The 21,947-nt window shown below is 42.0% G+C and overlaps 1 protein-coding gene across 4 annotated transcripts in view; it reads right to left on the bottom strand.

Annotated features, from left to right (window-relative positions):
* The window catches only part of JARID2 (jumonji and AT-rich interaction domain containing 2), a 309,369-nt gene extending 287,898 nt beyond the window's left edge, over nt 1-21,471 (bottom strand). For 2 of the 4 annotated variants that reach the window (XM_007487918.3, XM_056823458.1), the window contains exon 1: nt 19,663-20,676. In XM_007487918.3, the coding sequence (XP_007487980.2) occupies nt 19,663-19,707 (45 nt within the window). In that variant the 5' untranslated portion in view covers nt 19,708-20,676. Of the gene's footprint in view, nt 1-19,662; nt 20,677-20,715; nt 20,735-21,143 lie in introns of those variants that run through there. The other 2 variants (XM_056823455.1, XM_056823456.1) reach the window with 2 other exon arrangements.
* Between the last annotated feature and the right edge of the window lie 476 nt (nt 21,472-21,947).

Genomic DNA, 21,947 nt, shown 5'->3' with positions numbered 1-21,947 from the left:
ATACACATATACCTATTTTTAAAATGGAATGCTATATTTCTATATAATATATATTAAATATCTTTTAACCTAAACCACTGCCCTTCACCCCAACCTACTTCCAAGAATCCCCTATATTTTCATTCTATTTGTAGATAAGTTTAAAGGCAAAATTACAAGAAAAACAGAAGTAATTGAAGGTAGCCTGGGATAACTCTGCACTCCCATTCTGGAGATCCTGGGCTCTATTCCCAATCTTCTGTTCACCAGCCCAAACGGGACTGGAAGTGCTGCCAAGGCAGCACACTTAGCCCCTGGGGAAAGAGTATGCCTCATATTGTTAGACAGCAACCTCTGTAGCCCTTCAGAGCTACTCCTTAATTGGTTGGAAGATACCTTGTCCAGAGTTCCTTTCCTACAGCCAACACACTTCAAGATCATTGACTACCACGCTTCGGGGTAAAAGAACCGTAATAATCTTCAACCTAATTTCCCTCAACAACAGAGAGCTTATATTTATATATTGCTTTATCACTTCAAAAGCCTTTTTGGGGGTGCTTTATTTTTAGTTTATTATCACAATTATCAAGTATCCCCAGTTTACAGAATTAATACTCAGAGCAGTATATGACTTACCCAAAAATCATACTGCTATACTAAGCAGCAGGGCAAAGCCAGGACCGGACCCAAACCTTCAGACTTGAGAAATTCAGTGCTTTTTCTACAACAACTATACTATAGGTGCAGGAGAAAATCTATGCCTCTATCCAAGACTGACCCACTAAAAAGAAAAGGCATGTTTGTTTGTTTTTTTAATATCATGGTCCAAACATATGAAAACACCCCAAACATCCCGGGCCCAGAGATAGGAAAGAGGCCAAAGTCAACAATAATTAGACAGTTGAAGTGACAAAATCGAAAGAGCAAGACAGTTCTAGTTTGGAGTGGGCACTCTGTGCGGAGCCATCCAACAAAGGCAGGAGAACCCAGAGCACTACTCTAGAGAGGTTAACTGTTAAGAAGAAGGAGGGGGAAGGGAAATAGAGAGAGATGAGGCTGGGTCGGGCCAACATTACAAGGACAACCAACTGGTTCTGTTCCTTAGTCTTGTGCTTTTTAAAAGACAGACGATGTGCCAACTATTTTAAAGCTCCAACACACTGATTCTGTAAACAACAATGCTTACAGCCTGCACACAGAGCACTGGGGGAATGGATTCCTCAACTTGGCCTCATCACTTATGCAGCTGATGAAACAAACACTGACAGCTTTTTTGCATTTGTAAAGGCCCCACAGCAGCTGTGGTGATCCCACCATAGAGCAATGAATTAAGCCTGAAACCCAGCTGGGTCTGAACAGAAGCCTTTTTTGCACAATACAGCAAGACTATCATTGTTAACCTAGGCATTATTGAAAAATATTCTGCATTACATTTTAGGGCATTTCTATCTCAATTCTTAAAAGTAGCTCTAATAAGCAATTTTAGAAATAGGGAAGCTCTATTTGCTTTCAAATAGCACAAATGTGTGTATAGGTTATAGGTGCGGTGTACAATCACAAAAGGGGGGGGCAATGCTAAGTTAAGATTTTCCACCCACAGGCACACACTTCCCCCATTCAAAATGAGGAGTGTCTCAACCAACCCACAAATTCTTGATTACTTGGAGAATTAAGAAGGAAAAATTTTATTTATTTAATACAGGCATCTGTCAGGATACTCCATTAGTTAGCCCAAATTAATGACCTCAACATTGGTGTAAATTTAGAACTGAGATTATTACTGTCAAAAATGCATGATGAGCAGCAGAAATTCTCTTGGCACTGAACTGAAGGGCCTATGTATTACCCAGTATCACCAAACACTGAAAGAGAAGTCTTTGCCTCCCCACCAAATTTAACAAAGGGTCTTGAAATTCCAGGAGAAATACTGAGATGCATTTCTCCAAAACATTTTCAAAAACAAAAAGATGGCAAACTACAATAGACAATAAAAGATTCTACTCCCTCCAGCCCAATTCTTCAAGTTCCTCACCAGGAAAACATTATTTTAAGCAGGTAAACAAACTGCCCACCAGGGGGGAAAAAACTTGGCAAAATTTTTTAAATTTTCTGTTATTCACCTCTAACCAAATTTCACATCAATCTGAGAAGAGAAAAAGTTAGAAAATAAATTATGTGTAAATATTTCTTAAATCTCTATCTGGGGCAAGAATGTCACTCTCCCTTCTAGAAGAGGCACTGCCATATACATGCACATAAGGCACATATATAAACACAATACAACACTATCCCTTCCTGGAGGAAGAAACCTAAAATTTTGGGGAAGTGATGGGGAAAGGTTCACTTGATTAAAATGGAGGGAGTTAAGAATAGTAACAACAACAAAAAAGACTTCAGGCCAGGCAATAATAAAAATGAATAGATAAATAATGAAGTCGTTTGCTTAGAATAAATTATATTCAGGCACTTCCCTGCCAAAGAATGTTTAGTGTACAAAAATAGAAAAGAAAAGAAAGCTTGAATGATAGAAAAGGGGGGAAAAGCTCATTCCATCAAGAACCTGTAAGGCAAAGGGGAATAGCCCATCATATATTCCACTAAGATTCCTATTCAAGATGAAAACTCAAACCCGCTGAAGTCGTAGTCTTCCTCAGTCATCTCCCAAAAAGAAAGGTTCATGAACAGAGCTACTGGTGTGGTTATTTTAAATAAAAATCCATAGAGAACCACAAAGACATAAAAGAGCAAAATTGGCACAATTTAAAATTCTACTGTCCAGTATCTGAGAACAGGAGGCCCCAAGCACACATGAACAGAAATAAGAAAAGGTGGAGGTGTTCCTTCAAAAAAGGAAACTGTCCTCTACAACACAGTTGGTCTTAAGGATTCCAGAGGAAGGCAGGCAAGAATGCAGGGAGCCTGAAGTGGGTTTGCTTTAGGAGAAAAGCAGAGAGGAGGAGCTCAGGGAGAAATGAAGTGGTAAATGGGCAACAATCACACAAAACATACAGTTTTCTGACCTTCCATTCCCCTTTCACAACAGTGTTTACAAGGACACAGAAGAAAAAACAAGGTTTCCCCCTAACACTAAGCTATGCCTAAAATGATAGAGAAAAGTCCTATAAGCACCATCAAGACAGATCCAGAGGTAAAAAGCTAGGGAAGCAAATACATCACATCGAGAAGCAGGACAGATTTGTCATCTCTGGGCCACTCTCATCACTAACCCATTAAAGATGTGGCTACTATCATTTTTTAAAGGGGTGAAAGGGAAGCTAGTGGCACAGTGAAGAGAGAACCAGCCTGGAAAGCTCAAATCTGGCCTCAGACACTTCCCAGCTGTGTGAGCCTGGGCAAGTCAGTTAACCCCCATTGCCTAGCCCTTACTATTCTTCTGCCTTGGAACTAATATATAGTACTGATTTTAAGACAGAAGGTAAAGGGGGGTGGAGGGGTTGAAGGTTGTCTAGGGTTTTTTGTCTGTTTTTTGTTTTTTTAAAGAGAGGTGTGGGAAATCCTGAGATTAAAGATCTAGAGCTGGGAGGGACCTTAAAGGCCAAGGAATTCAACCTCTTCATTTTATAGAATCAAAAGTTAAGTGACTTGTCCAAGGTCACCCAGGTTAAATAAATAGCATCACCAGAATTCAAATTTGTGTCCTAATGCTCCTCCCACTACACCATATTGCCTCCTAGGTCAATAGACTAGACGTATGGCAGGAAAATTCCTATAGAAGCTCTGAGTTCCTGACAAAGTCTCATTCACACCACATGAGGCCATACATAAGGAATGAGCAAACAAACTCCAGCTTTGGGTTTTCTGTTCCTTGCCTCACAAGAATCCCCAAATTTTTTGACAAAAGCCTCATTCCATTTACTAAGATGGCCCTCTAGTCAACCCCCAAATCTTGACACACATAAATCCACTGATGAAAGTCTCTTTCCCTCTCCTTCTTCTTTTTCTTTCTCTTCCCTCTCCTCCCCCCAAGCTAGAGAGAAGTGCAGAAGGAGAAAGAATAGACTGGGTGGTGATGAAGAGAATCCAAAAGGAAGCAGACATTTCTTATTAAGAGTGTTTCACACAGTTAGTGCTCAATACATGCTGGTCAAATAGAATGGGTACTCTTTGCCCCTCCTAACCCAATCATCAGGGAGCATTATGGGATGCTCTCCTTTCCCAGAAGCAAAAACAAGTTACTTTGAAAGGGAAACCAACCCCACAGAAGACTGGCTGAACATTACCTCTGGCTACAGCATCAAGCTTGTCCAGAGAAACAAGTTGCCATGACTGGGCAAGATGCCATCTTACTTTCTTTCTAGGGATGACCTCCATGTACAAAAGAGCAAGAAGACCCTTTTTACAAAATGTACATTAAGGAACCCATTTATATTAAACAATTGTAAGCAAACAAAGTCTGGCTATAAAAGCTCTTGCAAGTCAAAGATAATGACTTTCCTAGGTAAACTGATTCTCCTTTATAATCATCATTATTTACACCCCCCAGAGACTTTCCTTACTGCTCCAATAAATTCTGGATAGAAATAACATGACAATTGAAGACTCAACCTCATGGAGGAGGGGAAAAAAAAGAAAGGAAAGAGAATACAATCAGCTTGACTAGGAAATGTTTGATTTGGGTTTAAGGTCTCAGATGGCAAAGAAATTGCAGCTCTAAATGAAAAATGGAATAGGAAAGGATTCTTTCTCTCACACACATACACACACACTCTTTAACTTTAATATCACTTTAATTTTTCTTTTTTTTTTCAGTTAAGTGGGGAAACAATTTTTTGTACATTTTGGAATTACAAGTTTCTCCCTCCCTCCCCTCCTCCCTAAAGCAATGATATAGGTTATAGCCAAACTTCATTTAATATATTATTTCCATATTGTTTAGCCTCATTTTCTGATACCACCAAGCCAATCAATTGTAAATTTATACCAACCTTCTTCAAAATTTCCTCTAAGTTAGCCTAAAGAAATGCCACAGTCATAGAATTCACAAGAGTTTTGATGATTTGTTATATACACACATAATAGCAGCTGAACTGTTATTTTAGGTGGCTTGTTTTATTTAATTTTATCTTGGATAATATGACAATCCATAAGGGCAATATTAAGTTCAAAAACTTCTAGCTCTTAACCAGAGTTGGCAATGTGGGATGGAGCAAAGAGCACTGGATTTATAATCATCAAATCTTGGCACTCATCTGGACAATCTTAGAGGAGTTGGACTTGATGGATGGCCTTTAAGGTTCCTTGGAGCTTTACATCTGTGATAACTGCCCAATTTGACATTGTATCAAAGTAGAAAAGGCACTGGATTTGTCATTAGAGAGCCTAGGTTCAACCCTAACTCTTTAGGCTAAGAACTGTATGACCATGACCAAGTCATGGATCTAAAGCTCAGTTTCCGCAACTATAAAATCAGAAAGGTCAGGACCACTGAGATGACCTGAGGTCCCATCCCCATCTTATCCCCCAGGGCCAGCTCTAAATCTATAATCTTATGATCCTAACTGACGAGCTCTGTTCTAAGGCTGGGAACCGTTCCAATGGTATAAAACAAGTATGCCCTGTTCCCTTTAGCTATGAGGCTTGGCTTTTATATGCTCAAACTTCAGGATCATCAGTCAAGCCAAATGTGCTTTTTATTTAAAAGGAGGTTTCCCTTTACTCTGTCAACCACCTTTAGGATTCCAGCTAGTTTAAACCACAATGGTTTGGAATCTTAACAGTAGTTTCGAGGATTACGGTACAGAAAAAGGTTATTGAAAAACATTTTTAAAGGCACAAAAGAAACTCATACAGTAGCAGCCACAAGTAGTTTCCCTAAAAGCAGGGAAGTAAAAAGTTTAAATCTGGTTATAGATTAAATCCAGACCCTCCCTAGGCCTCCCCCTTCACTTGATAGTAGTTTAAGTAGAAATGGGATACCTGTCACTCAAGAATACAATCACCATTGGACATTACTTTTATGAATCTTTAAAACTCTTTCAGAGAAAAAAAAAGTTCTTTTATGATGCAATACCAATGCCTCTGGAGTGTTTGCCTTTAATTCTAAACTAAATTCTTTAAATTTTTAAAATTACAAGCTGAAATTGCAAGGCCAAAAATGCCAAATGTCTGGAATACAGTTGATAACTCAGAGCTTAATCTATTCACCTTGTGAATTTAGAAATAAGGTGAATTTCCGTTAAGTATGATCAAAGAAAGAAACCATCTGCTCTAGGAGAGCCAAATTCATCTCATGTCCCTAATACAGTGCAGATCCACACTGAGAAATGATAGAAATATTGCTTAAACACAACTAAGATTCCTAAGGACATGGGGGTTACTCTCCATACTTCCTTTAGTCTACTCCTACTGAGGTTGTCTCAAATGTCTTGGTTGCAGTTTGAAGTTTTAACAAGCATCAATATTTTTGGCATGTCTTGTATATGTGGATGACCAATAAAGCTCTCAAAATATTACTGATCATGTTAGGAAATTCAGAAATATAAGAATTAAAAACCCACCACTTCATTTGGGCATTTATCAAAGGCAGCAGCCACAGCCATACAGCAGAGCCCATTATGAAAAGCAAGTTCATGTCATATGTGGAAGACAAAGCTTTGTGGTATCATGGTACACCACAACTTCAAGGCAAGACAACATTCCCGAAGGCCTTCAAGGCAGATGAAAGCCATGTGCTACCAATTTAACTGGAATATGCCACAGACCATGCTCCTTATTAAATGTTTTACATTCACATAGGTTCTTTTATCCTCCAACATCTCAAGACATTATTACAAGCTAAAAATAGTACAAACAGAACTTCAGAGCTCTGGGAATCATAATAGTTGGGGGGAAGGAGCAATTTGGTTTGGGTTGGGTTTTTTAAAAATACAGCAGTAAGTTATTGGATTTTTACCTCATCTTTAAAGGGTCATAGGGGCCTGCCTGACCAAAATGGAAGGGAACAAGGCAGGAGTTGGGAAAGAAGATGACTTGCAAGTTTCTTTCTAAAACTTTTCCTGAACACATACAAACACTCAAAAATAGCAATTGTTTCTTAGGACACTGACCAGTACACATGATATCAGCACCCATGCACCAAAAAATGAAGGTGTAAACCAAGCATCTGAACAATTCTGTCTAACTCCAACATCCTTGCAGGAAGGAATAGGTCCATAAGCACCAAAGAAGTCAAGGAAGAGAGAGAGAGGCATCTTAAGAAAGCAAAGAAGCTTTGGCCCAAAGAGCACACTGGGCACAACAGCCTAGTTATTCTGTTTTTAAATCTTTAATTTCTGTCTTAGAATCATAAGGGGGTAGGCAACTTGGGGGGGTGGGGGTAGGAGTGGGGGTAGGGAACAGAAGGTTAAATGACTTGCCCAGGATCATATAACCAGGAAATGTCTGAGGCCAAATTTGAACCCAGGGCCTCCTGTCTCTAAGCCTGACTCTCAATCCACTGAGCCACCCAGCTGCCCCCAAGCCTACTTATTCTTAGGAGTTGAAAATCCAACACTAAATGTCAACTGCCTTCCAACTCCAAGACTGGTGGATCCATCTTTTGCTATAGTTCATGCACCTCCCAAAGTTAATGTGGAAAATGAGCATCTGCAAGTGACTTAAAAGCATGAAAGTGGTCCCAGAGAAAACACATCACACACAAATCAACAAGAATGAGTCATAGGGGGTAGCCAGCTGGTTCAGTGGAGAGAGAGCCAAGCCTGAAGACAGGAGGTCCTGAATTTAAATCTCACCTCAGACCCTTTGAAGTCTTGTGACCCTGGGCAAGTCACTTAACACCTCCCCAACCCCAAATGCCTAGCCCTTATGGTTCCTCTTCTTTGGAAGTGATACTTAGTATTGATTCTAAACAGAGGGTAAAGATTTTTTTTTTTAAGTGGTTCAAGCCTTAGACTGACAAGGCAGTTTGGAAATCATCTGGTTCTTGTCTTTTCTCTCTCTCCTTACTCATTTTGAGCTTTCCTTTGCTGAAAGTTGTGGGGAAGGGAGGAAGAAATAAAAAAGAAAGTTTGCTAACTTTGATAAATTTAAGGGAGTGATAAATTTTAAAAACAACTGGCTTAAATTCCATTTGGGGATGATTTAGACTTTTATGTAAAATTTAACAGTTTTCATGGGTAATTAGATACATATATGTCACCCACTTTTTTGATGCCACATCAAAATAATTTGAGGGAGGCGAGAACACAACAGGGATGTAAGAAATCAATTTAGTTATGGAATGATCACAAGCCAATGAGGGAGGCAAGAGGGGAAAAGCACTTATTAAGGTAAGACAAGTAGTATTATTCCCATTATACAGGGGAAAGAAGAAAGCATTTATTAAGCACCTACCATGTGTTAAGCACCATGCTAAGCACTTTATAGATATAACCTTATTTGATATTTCACAGATGAGGAAATCGGAAGTCACACTCCAGGACAAGGATATGAAGTTTGACCTTGTTATAAAAGTGGTTAGGTATAATCTCCATCTGTTGGAGGCCAAACCATTCATCTTTCTCTCCTCTGGTAGTGAAAATAATACCATCTCAGGGCCATCTATTCTCCAATCTCTTATCAATAACCAGCTTCTGTACCAGAACCCTTCAACTCACAGGGGCCTCAAGTTCAACTATAAAGAGAAGGGTTTAGGTGAGGGTAGTCTTTCGGGTCTTTTTTGGCTCTAAAACTGATTCTATAGTCTGTGTTTGACCTAAACCAACTCTCATCCTGTGGATCTCTCTCTCCTTGAACACTTAAAATATTTTGAACCAAGTTTAAGAATCTCTTGCAAAGAAATTAAGACTCAATTAAATCAGTTTGGACACTTTTTAGATACAAAAAAGGGGGCCTGCCAAAGTTAATCCTTCAAAAATCTAGGATATGTTCTATCTTGGGCATGCTCACCCACCAATACTTATCTCTGATTCACTTGCCAAGTGTCCCCAGGATCAGGCCCATTTCTTCCTCAAGTTGATGGCTATCTTTTCAAAGTTAAGTCTTTTTGGCAAGTAGTCTTACAAATGTTAGGGATCTGAAACAGCTTGTTGCATAATCAATTCATTGGCAAGTGAAGTGTCTATCTCAAGTTGGCTCGCTCATTACACAAAACTGGTCAAATGTCTCCAAGACTGTGTGGTTTAGCAAGAGTTTGCCCAACTTGGGGTTCTTTAATTGGGGTATGTGTGTGTAATATGTATGTCTATATATATATAAATATATGACTGCCAGTTTACATATAGAACATTTCAACAGTTACTTTAGGCTTAAGTATTTACTTACCCAGAAACAAAGCTTTCCAAGTTTTAAACATTATTATTCTTGTTCCAGTTAAGTTGCCTAGAGGCACAGGTCACTAGTGCTCTCTATAAATCTTTCTTCTATTCATCTGGTATATATTCCATACATATTTACATGTATTAACCCTGAGCAAGTCCCTCACTGTTTGCCTCAGTTTCCTCATTTATAAAATGACCTGGAAAAGGAAATGACAAACCACTCCAGGATCTTTGCTGAGAAAATCCCCAATTAGATCACAACTGAACATGAGTTGGGACATGACTGAAATGACTAAACAACAAAATGTTTTCTTCCCTGATATAAGTTCTTTGAGAACAGCAAAAATTTCCTTTTGTGTCTATGTCCCCAGGACCCCTAGTACCTAAGTGGAGATTAAGAAATGCTTGTTTATTCCTAAAAAGATCTTAAGTCTTTCTTTTTTAAAGAAACAAATTTTAATTTTACACACACCTCTTGCTGCACACACTGTAAAATGGAGTGGTCACTGAGACAAATAAGATAACCCAGGCCAAGGAGGATAGCTATAAGAGATAAGAGAAATATTAAGAGATTTAATTTTCATATTCCAAATGGATCAGCTACTAGAAATCTTAGAATAACACTATACTCATTTAAAGACTTTTTTGGTGGGAAGTGGGGAGGAGGGAGAAGTTTTTTTGTCTTAAGATACCTCCTCCATCTCCCCACCCCCAACCAAAAAAATAAAATAAAAATAAGCCATGGCTGGAAATAATTCTGGTTTTAAAGGGGGCAGCGTACACCTCATCTCAAGTACGAAGGGGTTAAAAAAAAAAAAGCATTCGTGCATTATCTATTAAAGTCCTTCCAGGATTCATGGTAACTAAGAACTGCTGTTCATGATGTTTTCAGTGTTCATTGGCGTTGCTTCCTCTTCATGTGTGGTGAAGCTTGACAGGCCTACAAAATTAGTATTGAAAATCCAGACTAGAGCTTTTCTCAAGAGAGTGTCCATAGATATTAGCTCTGAAGATCCCCTCCCCAAGTCTCTGTAGTTTGGGGAGGAGGGGATTGTTCCAGCACACTCCTCTCGTAAATGCAGAGTTCCATTTTGCCCTTACATAATACACTTCGCTACTGCATTAGCCAGTCCCTCTGGGTGAAAATCTGTGGTGAAAACCCTACTCTACAATAAGCCTGCACACTCTGAAGGAGCTATGGCATAATTCCCTATTTACTACCCTACTAGTTGTGTTCAATCCCTGTCCAGCTAAACTCTGGATAAGTGCAATGTATAAGACAACAGCAAAAAGCAGGGGAGAGAAAACAACTTGGGGGCATGGGAGGAATCAGGCCCAGACCCAAATGATCCCCAAGGAGAAATACTCTTTGAAGACTATGAAACTAAGCCAGGCCACTCTAGAAGAACCCCGAGAAGGCAGAGTCAAAAGAGATCCACACAAGACCAGTTCAGAACCATTCAACCACTAAACCAAGCTCTCTGATGAGACCAAGGCTTCACAGAAGAGCCCAGAGAGGACTTGGGAATCAAGACTAAAGTCTGTCTGACAAATGCTGGCTGTATGCTCCTGGGCAATTCTTAAACTGGTCATTTTGAACAGTGGTACATCAGCAAAGACAAGGAGTTTTCAGCTAGGTGTTGAAAGTGGAGGATATAGCATTGGGTCAGAAGTGAGGGAGGCCCTGGGTTCAAGAAATTCAGCATCAGACATCTGGACAAGCCACTTGACTTGTGCCTGCCTCAAGTTCCTCAACTGTAAAATGTTGTTCAGTTGTTTCAGTCACATCCTAACCTTTGTGACCCCATTTGGAATTTTCTTGCAGAGATACTGGAGGGGGTTACCATTTCCTGCCCCAACTCATTTGACAAATGAGGACAAATAAAGTAAACAGGGTTAAGTGACTTCCCAGGGACACACAGCTAGGAAATATCTGAGGCAACATTTGAAATTCAGGTCTTTCTGACTTCAGACCTAATGTCCACTATAACACTTTTTTGCTGCTCTCTATTGCAAAATACGGATAGTGAAAATAGCCCCCACTTCACTGGGTTGTGGTGATCCAATGAGAGAATATAAGTAAAGCACTTAGCACAGGGCCTGGCACACAGCATGCATTTAATAAATGCTTGTTCTTTTCTCCTCTGCAATCACTGTCTGGATTCCCCCCAAAAAATTTCCCTACCCAAGTTAAGCTTATACTCTCTACTTAAGAGAGGGAGTAGAGGAGAAAGACATTTAACAAATATGATAACCAACAGAATGCAAAAGGGGTAGAGAGGCAAGATTCAGGCAAGTGTTTTAGGAAAACCTAAGAAGGCTGAGCTCCTGTGGGATAAAGCAGAAGCAAATGTAAAAGCCCTGGATGGTCAGAAAGAAAATTTCTTGCCAAGATGATGATATTATTATATATGAATCTGATTACATAAGAAACAATGCTCAGTCCAAGGATCACTTCTCACTCAACAGAGAGGAAAAAAGCAAATGAACAGAGTTGGCACTCTAGGTAGCTAGGAAACTAGAGTCCAAGAGCTCCTTAGGTGCAACCCTAAGGTAGGTCTGTGAATGGAGGAGTATCTTCATTTCCCTGGCTCTCCTGATCTGTAAAGGAAAAAAATTAGAGACAGGTAGTTTCTAGCAGTACTCCAGCAGCTTCCGATTACCTCCAGAATAAATTATTTTTAAAAATCTGTTTGGCTTTTAAGTCCTTCATCGCCTGGACCTTTCCAATCTTATACCCCTTCCTCGAACCTCCTATAATCTAATCTCTCTATTCTCTCCCACTTCTTCTCCAAGTCTGGAAACAGGTCCCACTTAAAATCCCACCTTCTACAAAAGCCTTTCAGAAAGAAGTATCTTCTCATTATAATACTATCTCTAAATTTGTATGTAATTAGCTTTTTGAACTTTCTTTTCTCTATCTCTCTCTCAACTTGAGAGGAGGGCTGTTTGTCTTCCTTGGTATATCCAGCTCTTAACACAGAGAGTGTGGCTAAGGCCAGAAAGTAGGCCTTAAAGGAAAAGATAAGGAAGGAGAGGAAATAAGATTCACCCCTAGGATACTGTGGTTTCTTAATTCAACCCAAAACTCTGTGACTAAAAGAGCAATGAGCTGAGAAGTGCTACAAAACAAAAACAAAAACAAAAAAACTCAGACTGATATAAATCCAATGACCCATAAATCTCTGTCCTTCCCTAAGACAAAGACATATACCAGACTCCCACCCAAACCTGTTCCTAAAGCTGATCTTTGTAACCCTTTTCACTTTTAAGGGTATCCAGAAAGTTCATTTTAACCCGATTTCACCTAAATAAAAATGGGGAAGGGTGAATAAGGAGGTAGACAATGAGATCTGGGTCCTAGACCTTCTTCCCAGGGTTCTGGCCTAAGATTAAATTGATCTAGAGACAACAAGATAGCACAGTAGATAGAGCACCAGGCATGGAGTTAGGAGGACCTGGGTTCAAATGTGGCCTCAAGACACTTCCTAGCTGAGTAACTGTGGGCAAGTCACTTAACACGCACTGCCCAGTCCTTGGTGCTCTTCTACCTTGGAATAGATATTTGCATGGATTCTAAAACCAAAGATAAGGGTTTTTTTTTTTTTTTACAAAATGAAAATACAAAATGAAAAAGTTCAGGAGTCAAGCAAAAAGTCTAAGAGTTCATAAATGAGAATGATTTCTATAGACACTTGGTCTCAATTTACTGAGCTGTAAAATGACAGAACTAGAGAATTATAAAACTCATTTCCAGACTTCAGTTCTCTGAGCTTAAACTATGACCTCTCAAACCCACTACAGAACAAATGAACCACAGGTACTAATGGGCACTGGGAATTAGGGAGAGGTGCCTGGACAACCTGGATTGGAAGAAGAAGGCCTGATTGGCAGCAGTCAGCTCAGAGAGCTAAAACCTCCCCTTTTCCCTGGGGCAGTGAGCTGCTGCTGCTGCTGCATGTTCTCAATTCAATCCAAACTTTGAGCAGCTGGTTAACCTCTTCCAGGCCAGGGGTCAGCAAGTGCCAGCAAACATGCCATAAGGTGGCAACCTCTCTATCCCTCACCACCTGTGGGAACAACTTGAAAACATGAAGGAGTCAATTAGTCTATCTTTCCAGTTAGGTGGGAGAGAAACCAAACACCAGAACCAAGTACCTAAAAAAGATTTAATTAACAAATGACTGAGTTACTCCCAAGCAGAGAGCCAATAAGAGACTTGTCACAGTCAAACCTCGCTAGAAGATGCCAGAGGCAGGCCTTGAACTCCATGGCCTTATATATATACCTCATTGTCTGTACAATTGAGTATATAGGCAGCTTACATGTTATGTTAAGATCAAACAATTAAATCACCAGACACTTAAAGGTCTGAACTTGGGCTGGTCCACAGGTAACAGAAAAGCTTATCCTGATGTCAATATCTCTGCCAGAATTTATACTCCGCCTGGCATGTCAGGGAGCCCCGGCTCACCACCTTGTCCCAATTGAAACAATTCAACTATGTCTTTTGTAGAACACCCACACAAAATATTTTCTCCTGACAGAAGAAGTCTATTTCTCAGAAGACTTAATAGAAAAGCTCTCACAAAGTCTTAAAAAACAGTAAAATTTACTGGATGGAAGATATTTCAGAATTTCCTGGGAGGTTATAATCTAAAGGAGACAGTATAAAATATACACAAAAGCAAAAAACATGGAAACAAGGGCAATGTTAATTATACCTTACAATGATATATATCAGTGCTAGGTACCTAGCCTATTGCTTGACTTGAGAGAGAGGAGCAGTAAAATGGGGGCAGGGAGGGCATGTGGAAAATGGAAGATCTGTTTGGGGGAAATGCAGTAAGAAATTCACATTTTATTTCTGCTCATTTTAGAACAGCTACTAGCCACAAAAACCTGGCTCTTGGGAGCAGCTGGGTGGCTCAGTGGATTGAGAGTCAGCCCTAGAGACTGGAGGTCCTAGGTTCAAATCTGGCCTCAGACACTTCCCAGCTGTGTGATCCTGGGCAAGTCACTTGACCCCCATTGCCTAGCCTTTACCACTATTAGAAGGTATGGGTTTAAAAAAAAAAAACTGGCTCTGTTTTTTAAACATACATTATGCTTCCTAACTATGATAAAGTAGACCCCCAATCAATCAATAACCATTTTAGGCAACTACTATGATCAAGACAACTACTATGATCAAGATTTTCAAAAGAGCTGTGAATTTCCAAAGGGAATTATCAATATGTCTGCTCTTCCAAAAACAACCCACCACAGCATCCAAGACACATCACAAAAACATTTAGCCCAGACAGAGGCAATATCAATGAACATCTGAATGGCCATTCTTATAGAACCAAGTGACCCCCTCCCTCCCCCACTTCCACATTCCACTACAAGCTACTTACTTTGTATAAACTATTCTGCAATCCAAGTTTAACAGGCTCTGGATAATGCTAAATAAAGCTTGACTTCTACAGAGCACTGATACCAGGATTAGAACTATGCAGCCAAGAAAATCAAAGGTTGCATTTTCTGGATTATTAATAACTAGTAATTTTAAACAGATTTTCTGAATACTTTTTAATGCAGAAACAGAACAATTATGCCCACTTTATACAGAAAGAACTACAAATACAGTAATATGTAAAACAACATGTAAATTTACCTCCTGTTACTGACTCTCATTCTTTATTCAAGTAAGTAGGTCAGCAGTACAGCTCATCCAGGTCAAGGGCAAACCACAGGCTGGATATGAATTTTCCTCTTTTTAGATATCTTATTTAAGAGCATATTGGTGGGAAGGGTGGGGGAAGCAGCTAGACAGTTCAGGGGGTGGCTAGCCAGGCCTCAGGAGGTCCTGGGTTCAAATGTGACCTCAGACACCCCCTACCCCTCATTACCTAGTCCTTACTGCTCTTCTGCCTTGGAGCTGATAAAGCCCAAGAGAGAAAGTAAAGATTAAAAAGAAAATGGGACACATGAGAAAAAAAATCTGCCTGATTTTCGATCATACTAAATGATCTTTTTTAAAGTGGAAAATTGAAATAACCTTTAGGGCAGGGTGCACACTAGGGTCAACACTGAGGTTATTCTTAAAATACTAGGAAGGGAGTTAACAACTCAGGCCTAGCAATGCAATGTAATGTAAGTGGTTACTGGTTTGACATACTTTGGGGGGAGGGGGGGAATAACCAGGTATTCTCACTAAGTAACAGCTCCTTCTGGCTAAGTAGGCAGGGGAAAGACTACAAGGACATAGGTCAATTATTAGCCCAGTATAAAGACAGGCCTAGGTAATAACCTTGATCAGGCTATAGAGGTCTGTTTTAATATTACATCCTTCAGGCTTTTTCCTATTGCTTTTATTGGTTCTATAACTTCATTTTCCTGTTTAATTTCAGTAATCTACATCAGCTTTTTACATCCATTTATTCACTAGTCTCTCTTGACAGACTGTGAAGATACTGGTATAAAGAACATAGATGACCAAGGAAAAGGATTTGCCTTAAGAACTATAGGTACAAGTTCTCTTATGCTTCAATTTTTCCCATCTGGAAAAAGGATGAAAGAAAGAAATGTAACATGACCATGCACAAGAAAAAAAAAGGATTTTAATATCATAATGCTTCTTCATTTAATCACAGGTTTCCATATATGACTAGCTATGTGATACTAATTCCTGAAACCCTGGGGAAGTCACTTAAAACTCTCAGAACCAGTTTCTTCAACTATAAAATATTGATAATAACAGCCTCTCAAAGGGTGTTGTTGTAAGGATCAAAAAATATAAATATAAAGTATGTAAAGTAAAGTATGTAAAACTAATGCTGTATTATATGAGCTATCATTATTTCTAAACAAAAAGAGGATCAAAGGGCTAGCTCTGGGTGGATAGAATGAGGAAAGTAACTACTCAACAAATAGAGCTGCCCAAATCAAGAATTAATTAATTTAGAAGTTAATTAGGCACACTTTCCTATAAATAGGAAAAATTATCCATCTTAGGGAGGCAGGGGCACTCATTTACAACTCATTCAGATGATGAAGCATACAGGGTAGATAGAGGAGGCTGTTGAAGGCAGGATACACCCAAGGTGGACTTTGGCAACTCCAACCCTCTTCAAGACTGGGAACTGTCCATTGGCAACCTCTACCAAGCAAGCTCAAGAACAGAAACCACCAAGATAGCAAAATAGTCAACTTTTTTTTTTTTTGTAAATCATCCAAGTAGATAGGGGCATTGGGAAGCAAATGTTTAGTAGCTTAAAGACACTGTAACGGGAGTTGTGCTGGGCACAACTATGACCATGTGGCTTAGGGTTACAATGTACTTTTTGAGTTTCTCAAGGTTGTCTTTGAATACAAAACAGAACAAATCTTTTTCCCAAAGGTGTCTATCGACAATTCACCCCCAAACTCTTGCAGTCTGGTCAAGTACTGCAATCAAGGAAAAATCTGACAGACAGCAAAAAGTCAATTCTGTTGTGGTACCCAGGCCCATTAACGTCAAAAGCCTTTCAGTTCTTTCGAAAAGGAAGGCATTAAGCGATTAAAAAAAATAATAAAATGTCCCACTAAGAGCCAAAGAATTGGAATGTGGTTAAGACAGCACCCAATGAATGGTAGGAAGACTTTGAAAAAACGTCCATTCCCACCAGCCCAAACACAAGCACATCCCAGAGTCACGGTCTGTAACCCAACTAAGACAAAAATTTCATTGGGCGGAAGTTTCCATTCTTTTTTTTTTTTTAAACAAACCGGTAATGGAACAGAACTACCATAATAAGTGCAATCCATCAGGGGGCCTGGGATGGAAAGAAGAGTAATCCAGCTGTGCAGGGAAGAGGAGTCTCTTCCTTTTCCTCCCTCCCCTAATTGGACTAAGGGTTCAAGACCTTGGATTTCAGGAGCGACTCTCTAGGTCTCTCACCTGGTGAACACTAGCTTGCATGGGTTTCGGAGAGGATGGCCGAAAGTGCAATCGCCCCACGTTCACACACACACACACCCAACACACGCCCACGCCACGCGAGGTGGCAGCAGCCTTACACAGCAGCACAGTCGTCACCGCCCCTTAGCCGCCCGCACCTCCATTCCGTTCTTGTCTCCCCACCCCCACATCCCCATACCCCGTTCCCAGTCCAGCCCCCGACGCTCCTGGAACCTCCCGCCTTACTTTTTAACGTCACCGGGAAGGAGGGAGGGAAAGATTCCACCCAAGCCCTTCCCTTTGTGACGTCACAATGACAACAGAACGCGGCCCAGGCTCCGAGTGTTCAAGATGGGGGGAAGGAGGGAAGGAGTTCGGGGGAAGGGGCCGGGGAGGCAAAGAAGAGGAGTGGGGGGTGGGGGGGCACCCGCACTGACGTTTTGCCGGCTTTAACCTGTTGCTCGCTAGCATGTTTGTACGATGTTCTAGGTGCGGAGCAGCGAGCAAGGTCCGACGGACCCCCGCAAACCAAGGGCAGGGGCAGTCGCCGCCGTGGGCCACGGCCGCCATGCTCGAATCTGCGTGCGTGTCGGTTACTCGCTGCAGTTGTGCGTGAGCGCAGCCCCCTCCCCCATCCGCATCCGCCCATCCCCCATCCTGGTCCCCCTCCCCACGAGAAACCGTGTACGCGGCGGCACGCTCGCACGCCGTCAAATCATCGGCTCCCAGCTTCCACCCCCCCCTCCATACCCGGCCTCCCACACGGGAAAGAGTCGGAGCTTTCCCACGAGAGCCAGAAATCTGCCCCCTATAGGCAGTCCAGGAACCTGACCCCTCTAGAGCCACAGACCCTCCCTCTCTACTCTTCCCCCCCCCCAGACCCACACACTCTATCCCACGGAGGAACACGGGAAGCCCAGGAGATCTGGGCACGCAGAGGGGGGCACACGAGAGCATTAACTCCTACTCGGCCACTAGTTTTATTGAAAAGCTGTCTGGTCGGCACAAGAGTTAGGTTGCTACATTGTTCGCGGTTAAACAAACAAACAAAAAAACAACAGAGAAACTTAGCAAAGGGTGGAAAGGATTTTTCCCCCTCCCTCCCCTTCAGAGTTCTCCCCAATTTAATTTGCTTTGTAAATGTATCCAAAGAGCAATACCCCAGGATGCGTTGGAGACATTTAACAGACAAGGTAGTCTCGAAGCAATTTTAAACAGCAAGAGTTTAAACTAGTCCTCTCCATTCTACCCAGTCCTCTGCAATGCGGATGTATTTTTAATTCGTAAATTCTTTAGAGAACAGCTTTAAGTTGGACTTGATTATTCAACCTCATACTCTCTGCATAGTTAAGAGTTTAAGATGTCTAACTCTATAAAGAAGTCTTTTAGCTTCCACGAAAAGAATTCCCTTTTTAAAAAGGTAGTATCCTGAAGGTCACCCCCACACACACACCGGGAGGGGGGAATGAAAGAAAGAATAAAGAAAATGGAAACACAAATTTGGCGTCTCAGTCTAAAACTTTCTTATAACACTGCATCACTCGGAATGCTGATGTAGTCTTTTAAAAATGGGTTCTCTCATTTTAAGCATGCAGATAAATCACCAATCGCTCGAGTGCATATTTGGCTAATCTCATGGTCTCCCTTCTTCCCTCCCTCCCCCCCAACTTAAAAAAAAAAAGCCACCACACAAAAACAAAAACACTCCTCATGCCAATCAAAACGTAGCCGTACCAACAAAATATTTAACTATTCCACACGTTTAAATCTTTGAAGATTACTCAATTACGGAAGCCCAATTAAAACAGTGAAATTATTTATAGTTACTTACACCAACATGCACACACTTAAAAGCATTAGGTCTTACATATTTTCCCCTAAAACTGGAAATCATGAATTTTTAAACAAAACTAATCCATTGCCCCATTATTAAAGTCAATCCCAACAAATGCATTCACGGTAACATGATTCCCAACTGGTTTCTATTGCGAACCAGATAAGCAAAACGACCACATACATTAAATTTGATGTGGCAGTACAAGGAACAAGATCGCCATAATCGGACACTAGATTTCAACTTGAAGAGCTTACAACACAGTACATATATTAAAATAATAAGAAAAAATGGGTTCATTTGTATGCAAAGTGCAATAGACAAATCAGCTTGAGAATGTAGTTTAGTTACATTACTGCAACCCCCTCAAGCTCCACCGAAATGCTTTTGCCTTTCATCTAAAACTAAATTATGATTGTGTCATTTGAGGTCAATTTATTCACTTGGGGTATCTCTACACCAATGTGTTTTTGTAGCCAGACTGGACAGACAAGACTTTCCTTGAAAAATCCCTCTCTCAAAAAAGAAACAACCCCTATCGGACCCGGTATTTAAAACCTTTCAGCTGCAGAATTATCTATAAACTTGACATTCACTGCCATGGCTTAAAACTGCAAGTCAATGGATGTGTTGTTAAGAACACTTACGTATTTCTTCTGAATGATATTCCTCTTGGGTCTTTCCTTGCTCATTCTGAGATCCAAATGCTGATTGCAAAAGGGGACAATTGCTTCATGAATTTAAGCCGTCAGAAATTTGCAAAAAATATCCTGGTGGTTTTTATTGTTGTTGGTGATGGTTGTAATCCGACTTTTCTTCCTCTTCCCCCAAAGCCAGATTCGCCTCTAAATAAATCCGAAATTGGGAAGAAAAAAAAAAGCCAAAGACGAAGCAGACAAAAAAAAATCACTTTAGTAAAACACTCATAATGGAAAATTTCCCCCGAAACACACACACACACAAAAAAAAAAACCGACGCCCTTCACTCCCCCCTTTTTTCCTCCAAAAACTACATCAGCAAAACGTGAAGGTCCTTAGTGTCTGATCTGTAGTTACATCTTGGAAAAGGAAAGGGAAAGATAAATAAAAATGTTGGAAGTCACGTTTATACTGCAGCAGCAGTGAGACCAGAAGAGTCAACTCCAGCAGCGGCGGCGGCAGCAGAGGCAGCAGCAGCCCCACAGCAAGGGCTGCACCGCGTCTCTTTTTTCCAAGCACCCTAACCAATGAGAGTCGCTCTCCAGCCCAACTTTAAATGGACTCTGCTTTTATACAAGTTAGGGATCCTCGGGCAATTGCCCACCGGCATCCCAGCCGAAAATTTCTTCAGCAAGACTACGGAACACACGACAACCACAGAGCTGAAAGCGTCCAGAAGAATACAGAAGAGACCCCCAATACTATGGCCAGGAGGTCGGTAGGAACTCTACAAGTAGCTTCTAGACAACCTGCCAGGCGCTTCTCCGGCCCCGAGTCCAGGTGTGTAATTGAAAGATACTCCCTCGCTCACTGCATGGCACGCTCTGTCGCTCCACCTCCCCCCTTCCACTCCCCTTCCCTCCCCTCCCCTTTCCCAGCTTGTCTCTAAGGCTGCAAAGCCCACGCTAGAGCCGCTGCCACGGGTCTGGCATCTACCTGCAGCCGGATAACCCACCGCGCGTGCACTGAGCCCCCCGCCCCAGGGGAGAGCCGCTTGTTACCGGGGCACATTAGAATCATCCCCTTGATCTCCTGGAAGTTGTAGTCCCCCGACTACAAAATGGCTATGGCCGTGGGGGTAGAGAACTACAACTCCCAGCTTGCTCCGCGTGTCACCACACTCTTTCTCCCTCGTCCTCCCTTCCCCCTTCCCTTCCCCCTCCCTCTTCTCGCCTCCCCGCAACCCTAGCCAACAAACGCTTGGACGTGTCCCGCGTGCGACAGCGCCCGAGGCTGGCTCCGGATTGGCCCAAAGAGCGTGTGGTCCGCGAGCGAGGAACTCCCCACTCTCCACTCCGCCCCCCCTTACCTCCCCTCTCACGAGATGGCTTCCCCCCCCCCCTCCACCGCCCTGCCGCCCTACCCCCACCCCGGGGCGCGAGTCGCCGCCTGTAGAACTCGAGGAATCGTGCGGCTCGGCCCGGCGCACCTGGACTGCCGTCGGGGAGGGGCAGAAGGGAACGAAGGATTCTTCCCCTATCTCCTTGGAAAGACCCGCAGAGGATGCGGGGAAGCGGGGGGAACACTGGGAACCCGTACGGAGAGGAAACTGGGCCAGGCACCAGGAGGAATCCTCGCTGCAAACTAGTTGATCGGTGGCGCCTGCTGCTTTTGCTTTGCAAACCGGTGTCACCCCAGGACACCGTGCATGGCTTATTTGTGCAGAACTTGCTCAGAATCCGTCTCCAGGGTAGCCTAAGGTCACCTCTGCCTTCTCACACACCCTGACCGTCACCACAGCTCCGCACCCTTGCCTTGCTTCACATATCCACACACATACACACACACCAGGGCCTGCAAATGCTTGCACAGTGCATCCGAGCTCCCTGGCAATAGTGTTTCCATAATAACCCCATTTAAATCCAGACTCCCCGATCGTTCACGTTGTACGGAGAGAGGGACATCCCCGGCGTTTCCCAATGTCATTTCACTGAAGGCAAAAATGCTTTCCCGTGGAGACTTAAGGGTGAATGACGGGGGAGAGACTTTTAGAGAGTTGGGGCAAAGTAAAAATGCTTGTAGCTTCCCTGGCTTAAAGGGCTGACGTGTATTTGTGCTGTTAATTGGCCCGTTCTTTTCTAGTCTGCGCATGAAACTAAAGCACCGATGCAAGCAGTCCATGGGAACATGGAGACCCAACAAACCTGGTCGCTCAAACAGCTCAAAGCATGCCCCAAAACACGTCCAGCCGGGTGGCTCTTCCTAGACAGCCACTGGCTTGCCTCCTGCATCT

Source organism: Monodelphis domestica, chromosome 3 (assembly GCF_027887165.1).
Source record: "Monodelphis domestica isolate mMonDom1 chromosome 3, mMonDom1.pri, whole genome shotgun sequence".
NCBI lineage: Eukaryota > Metazoa > Chordata > Mammalia > Didelphimorphia > Didelphidae > Monodelphis > Monodelphis domestica.
The sequence above is the reverse complement of the archived record's forward strand: the minus strand, read 5'-3'. Positions and strand labels throughout refer to the sequence as shown.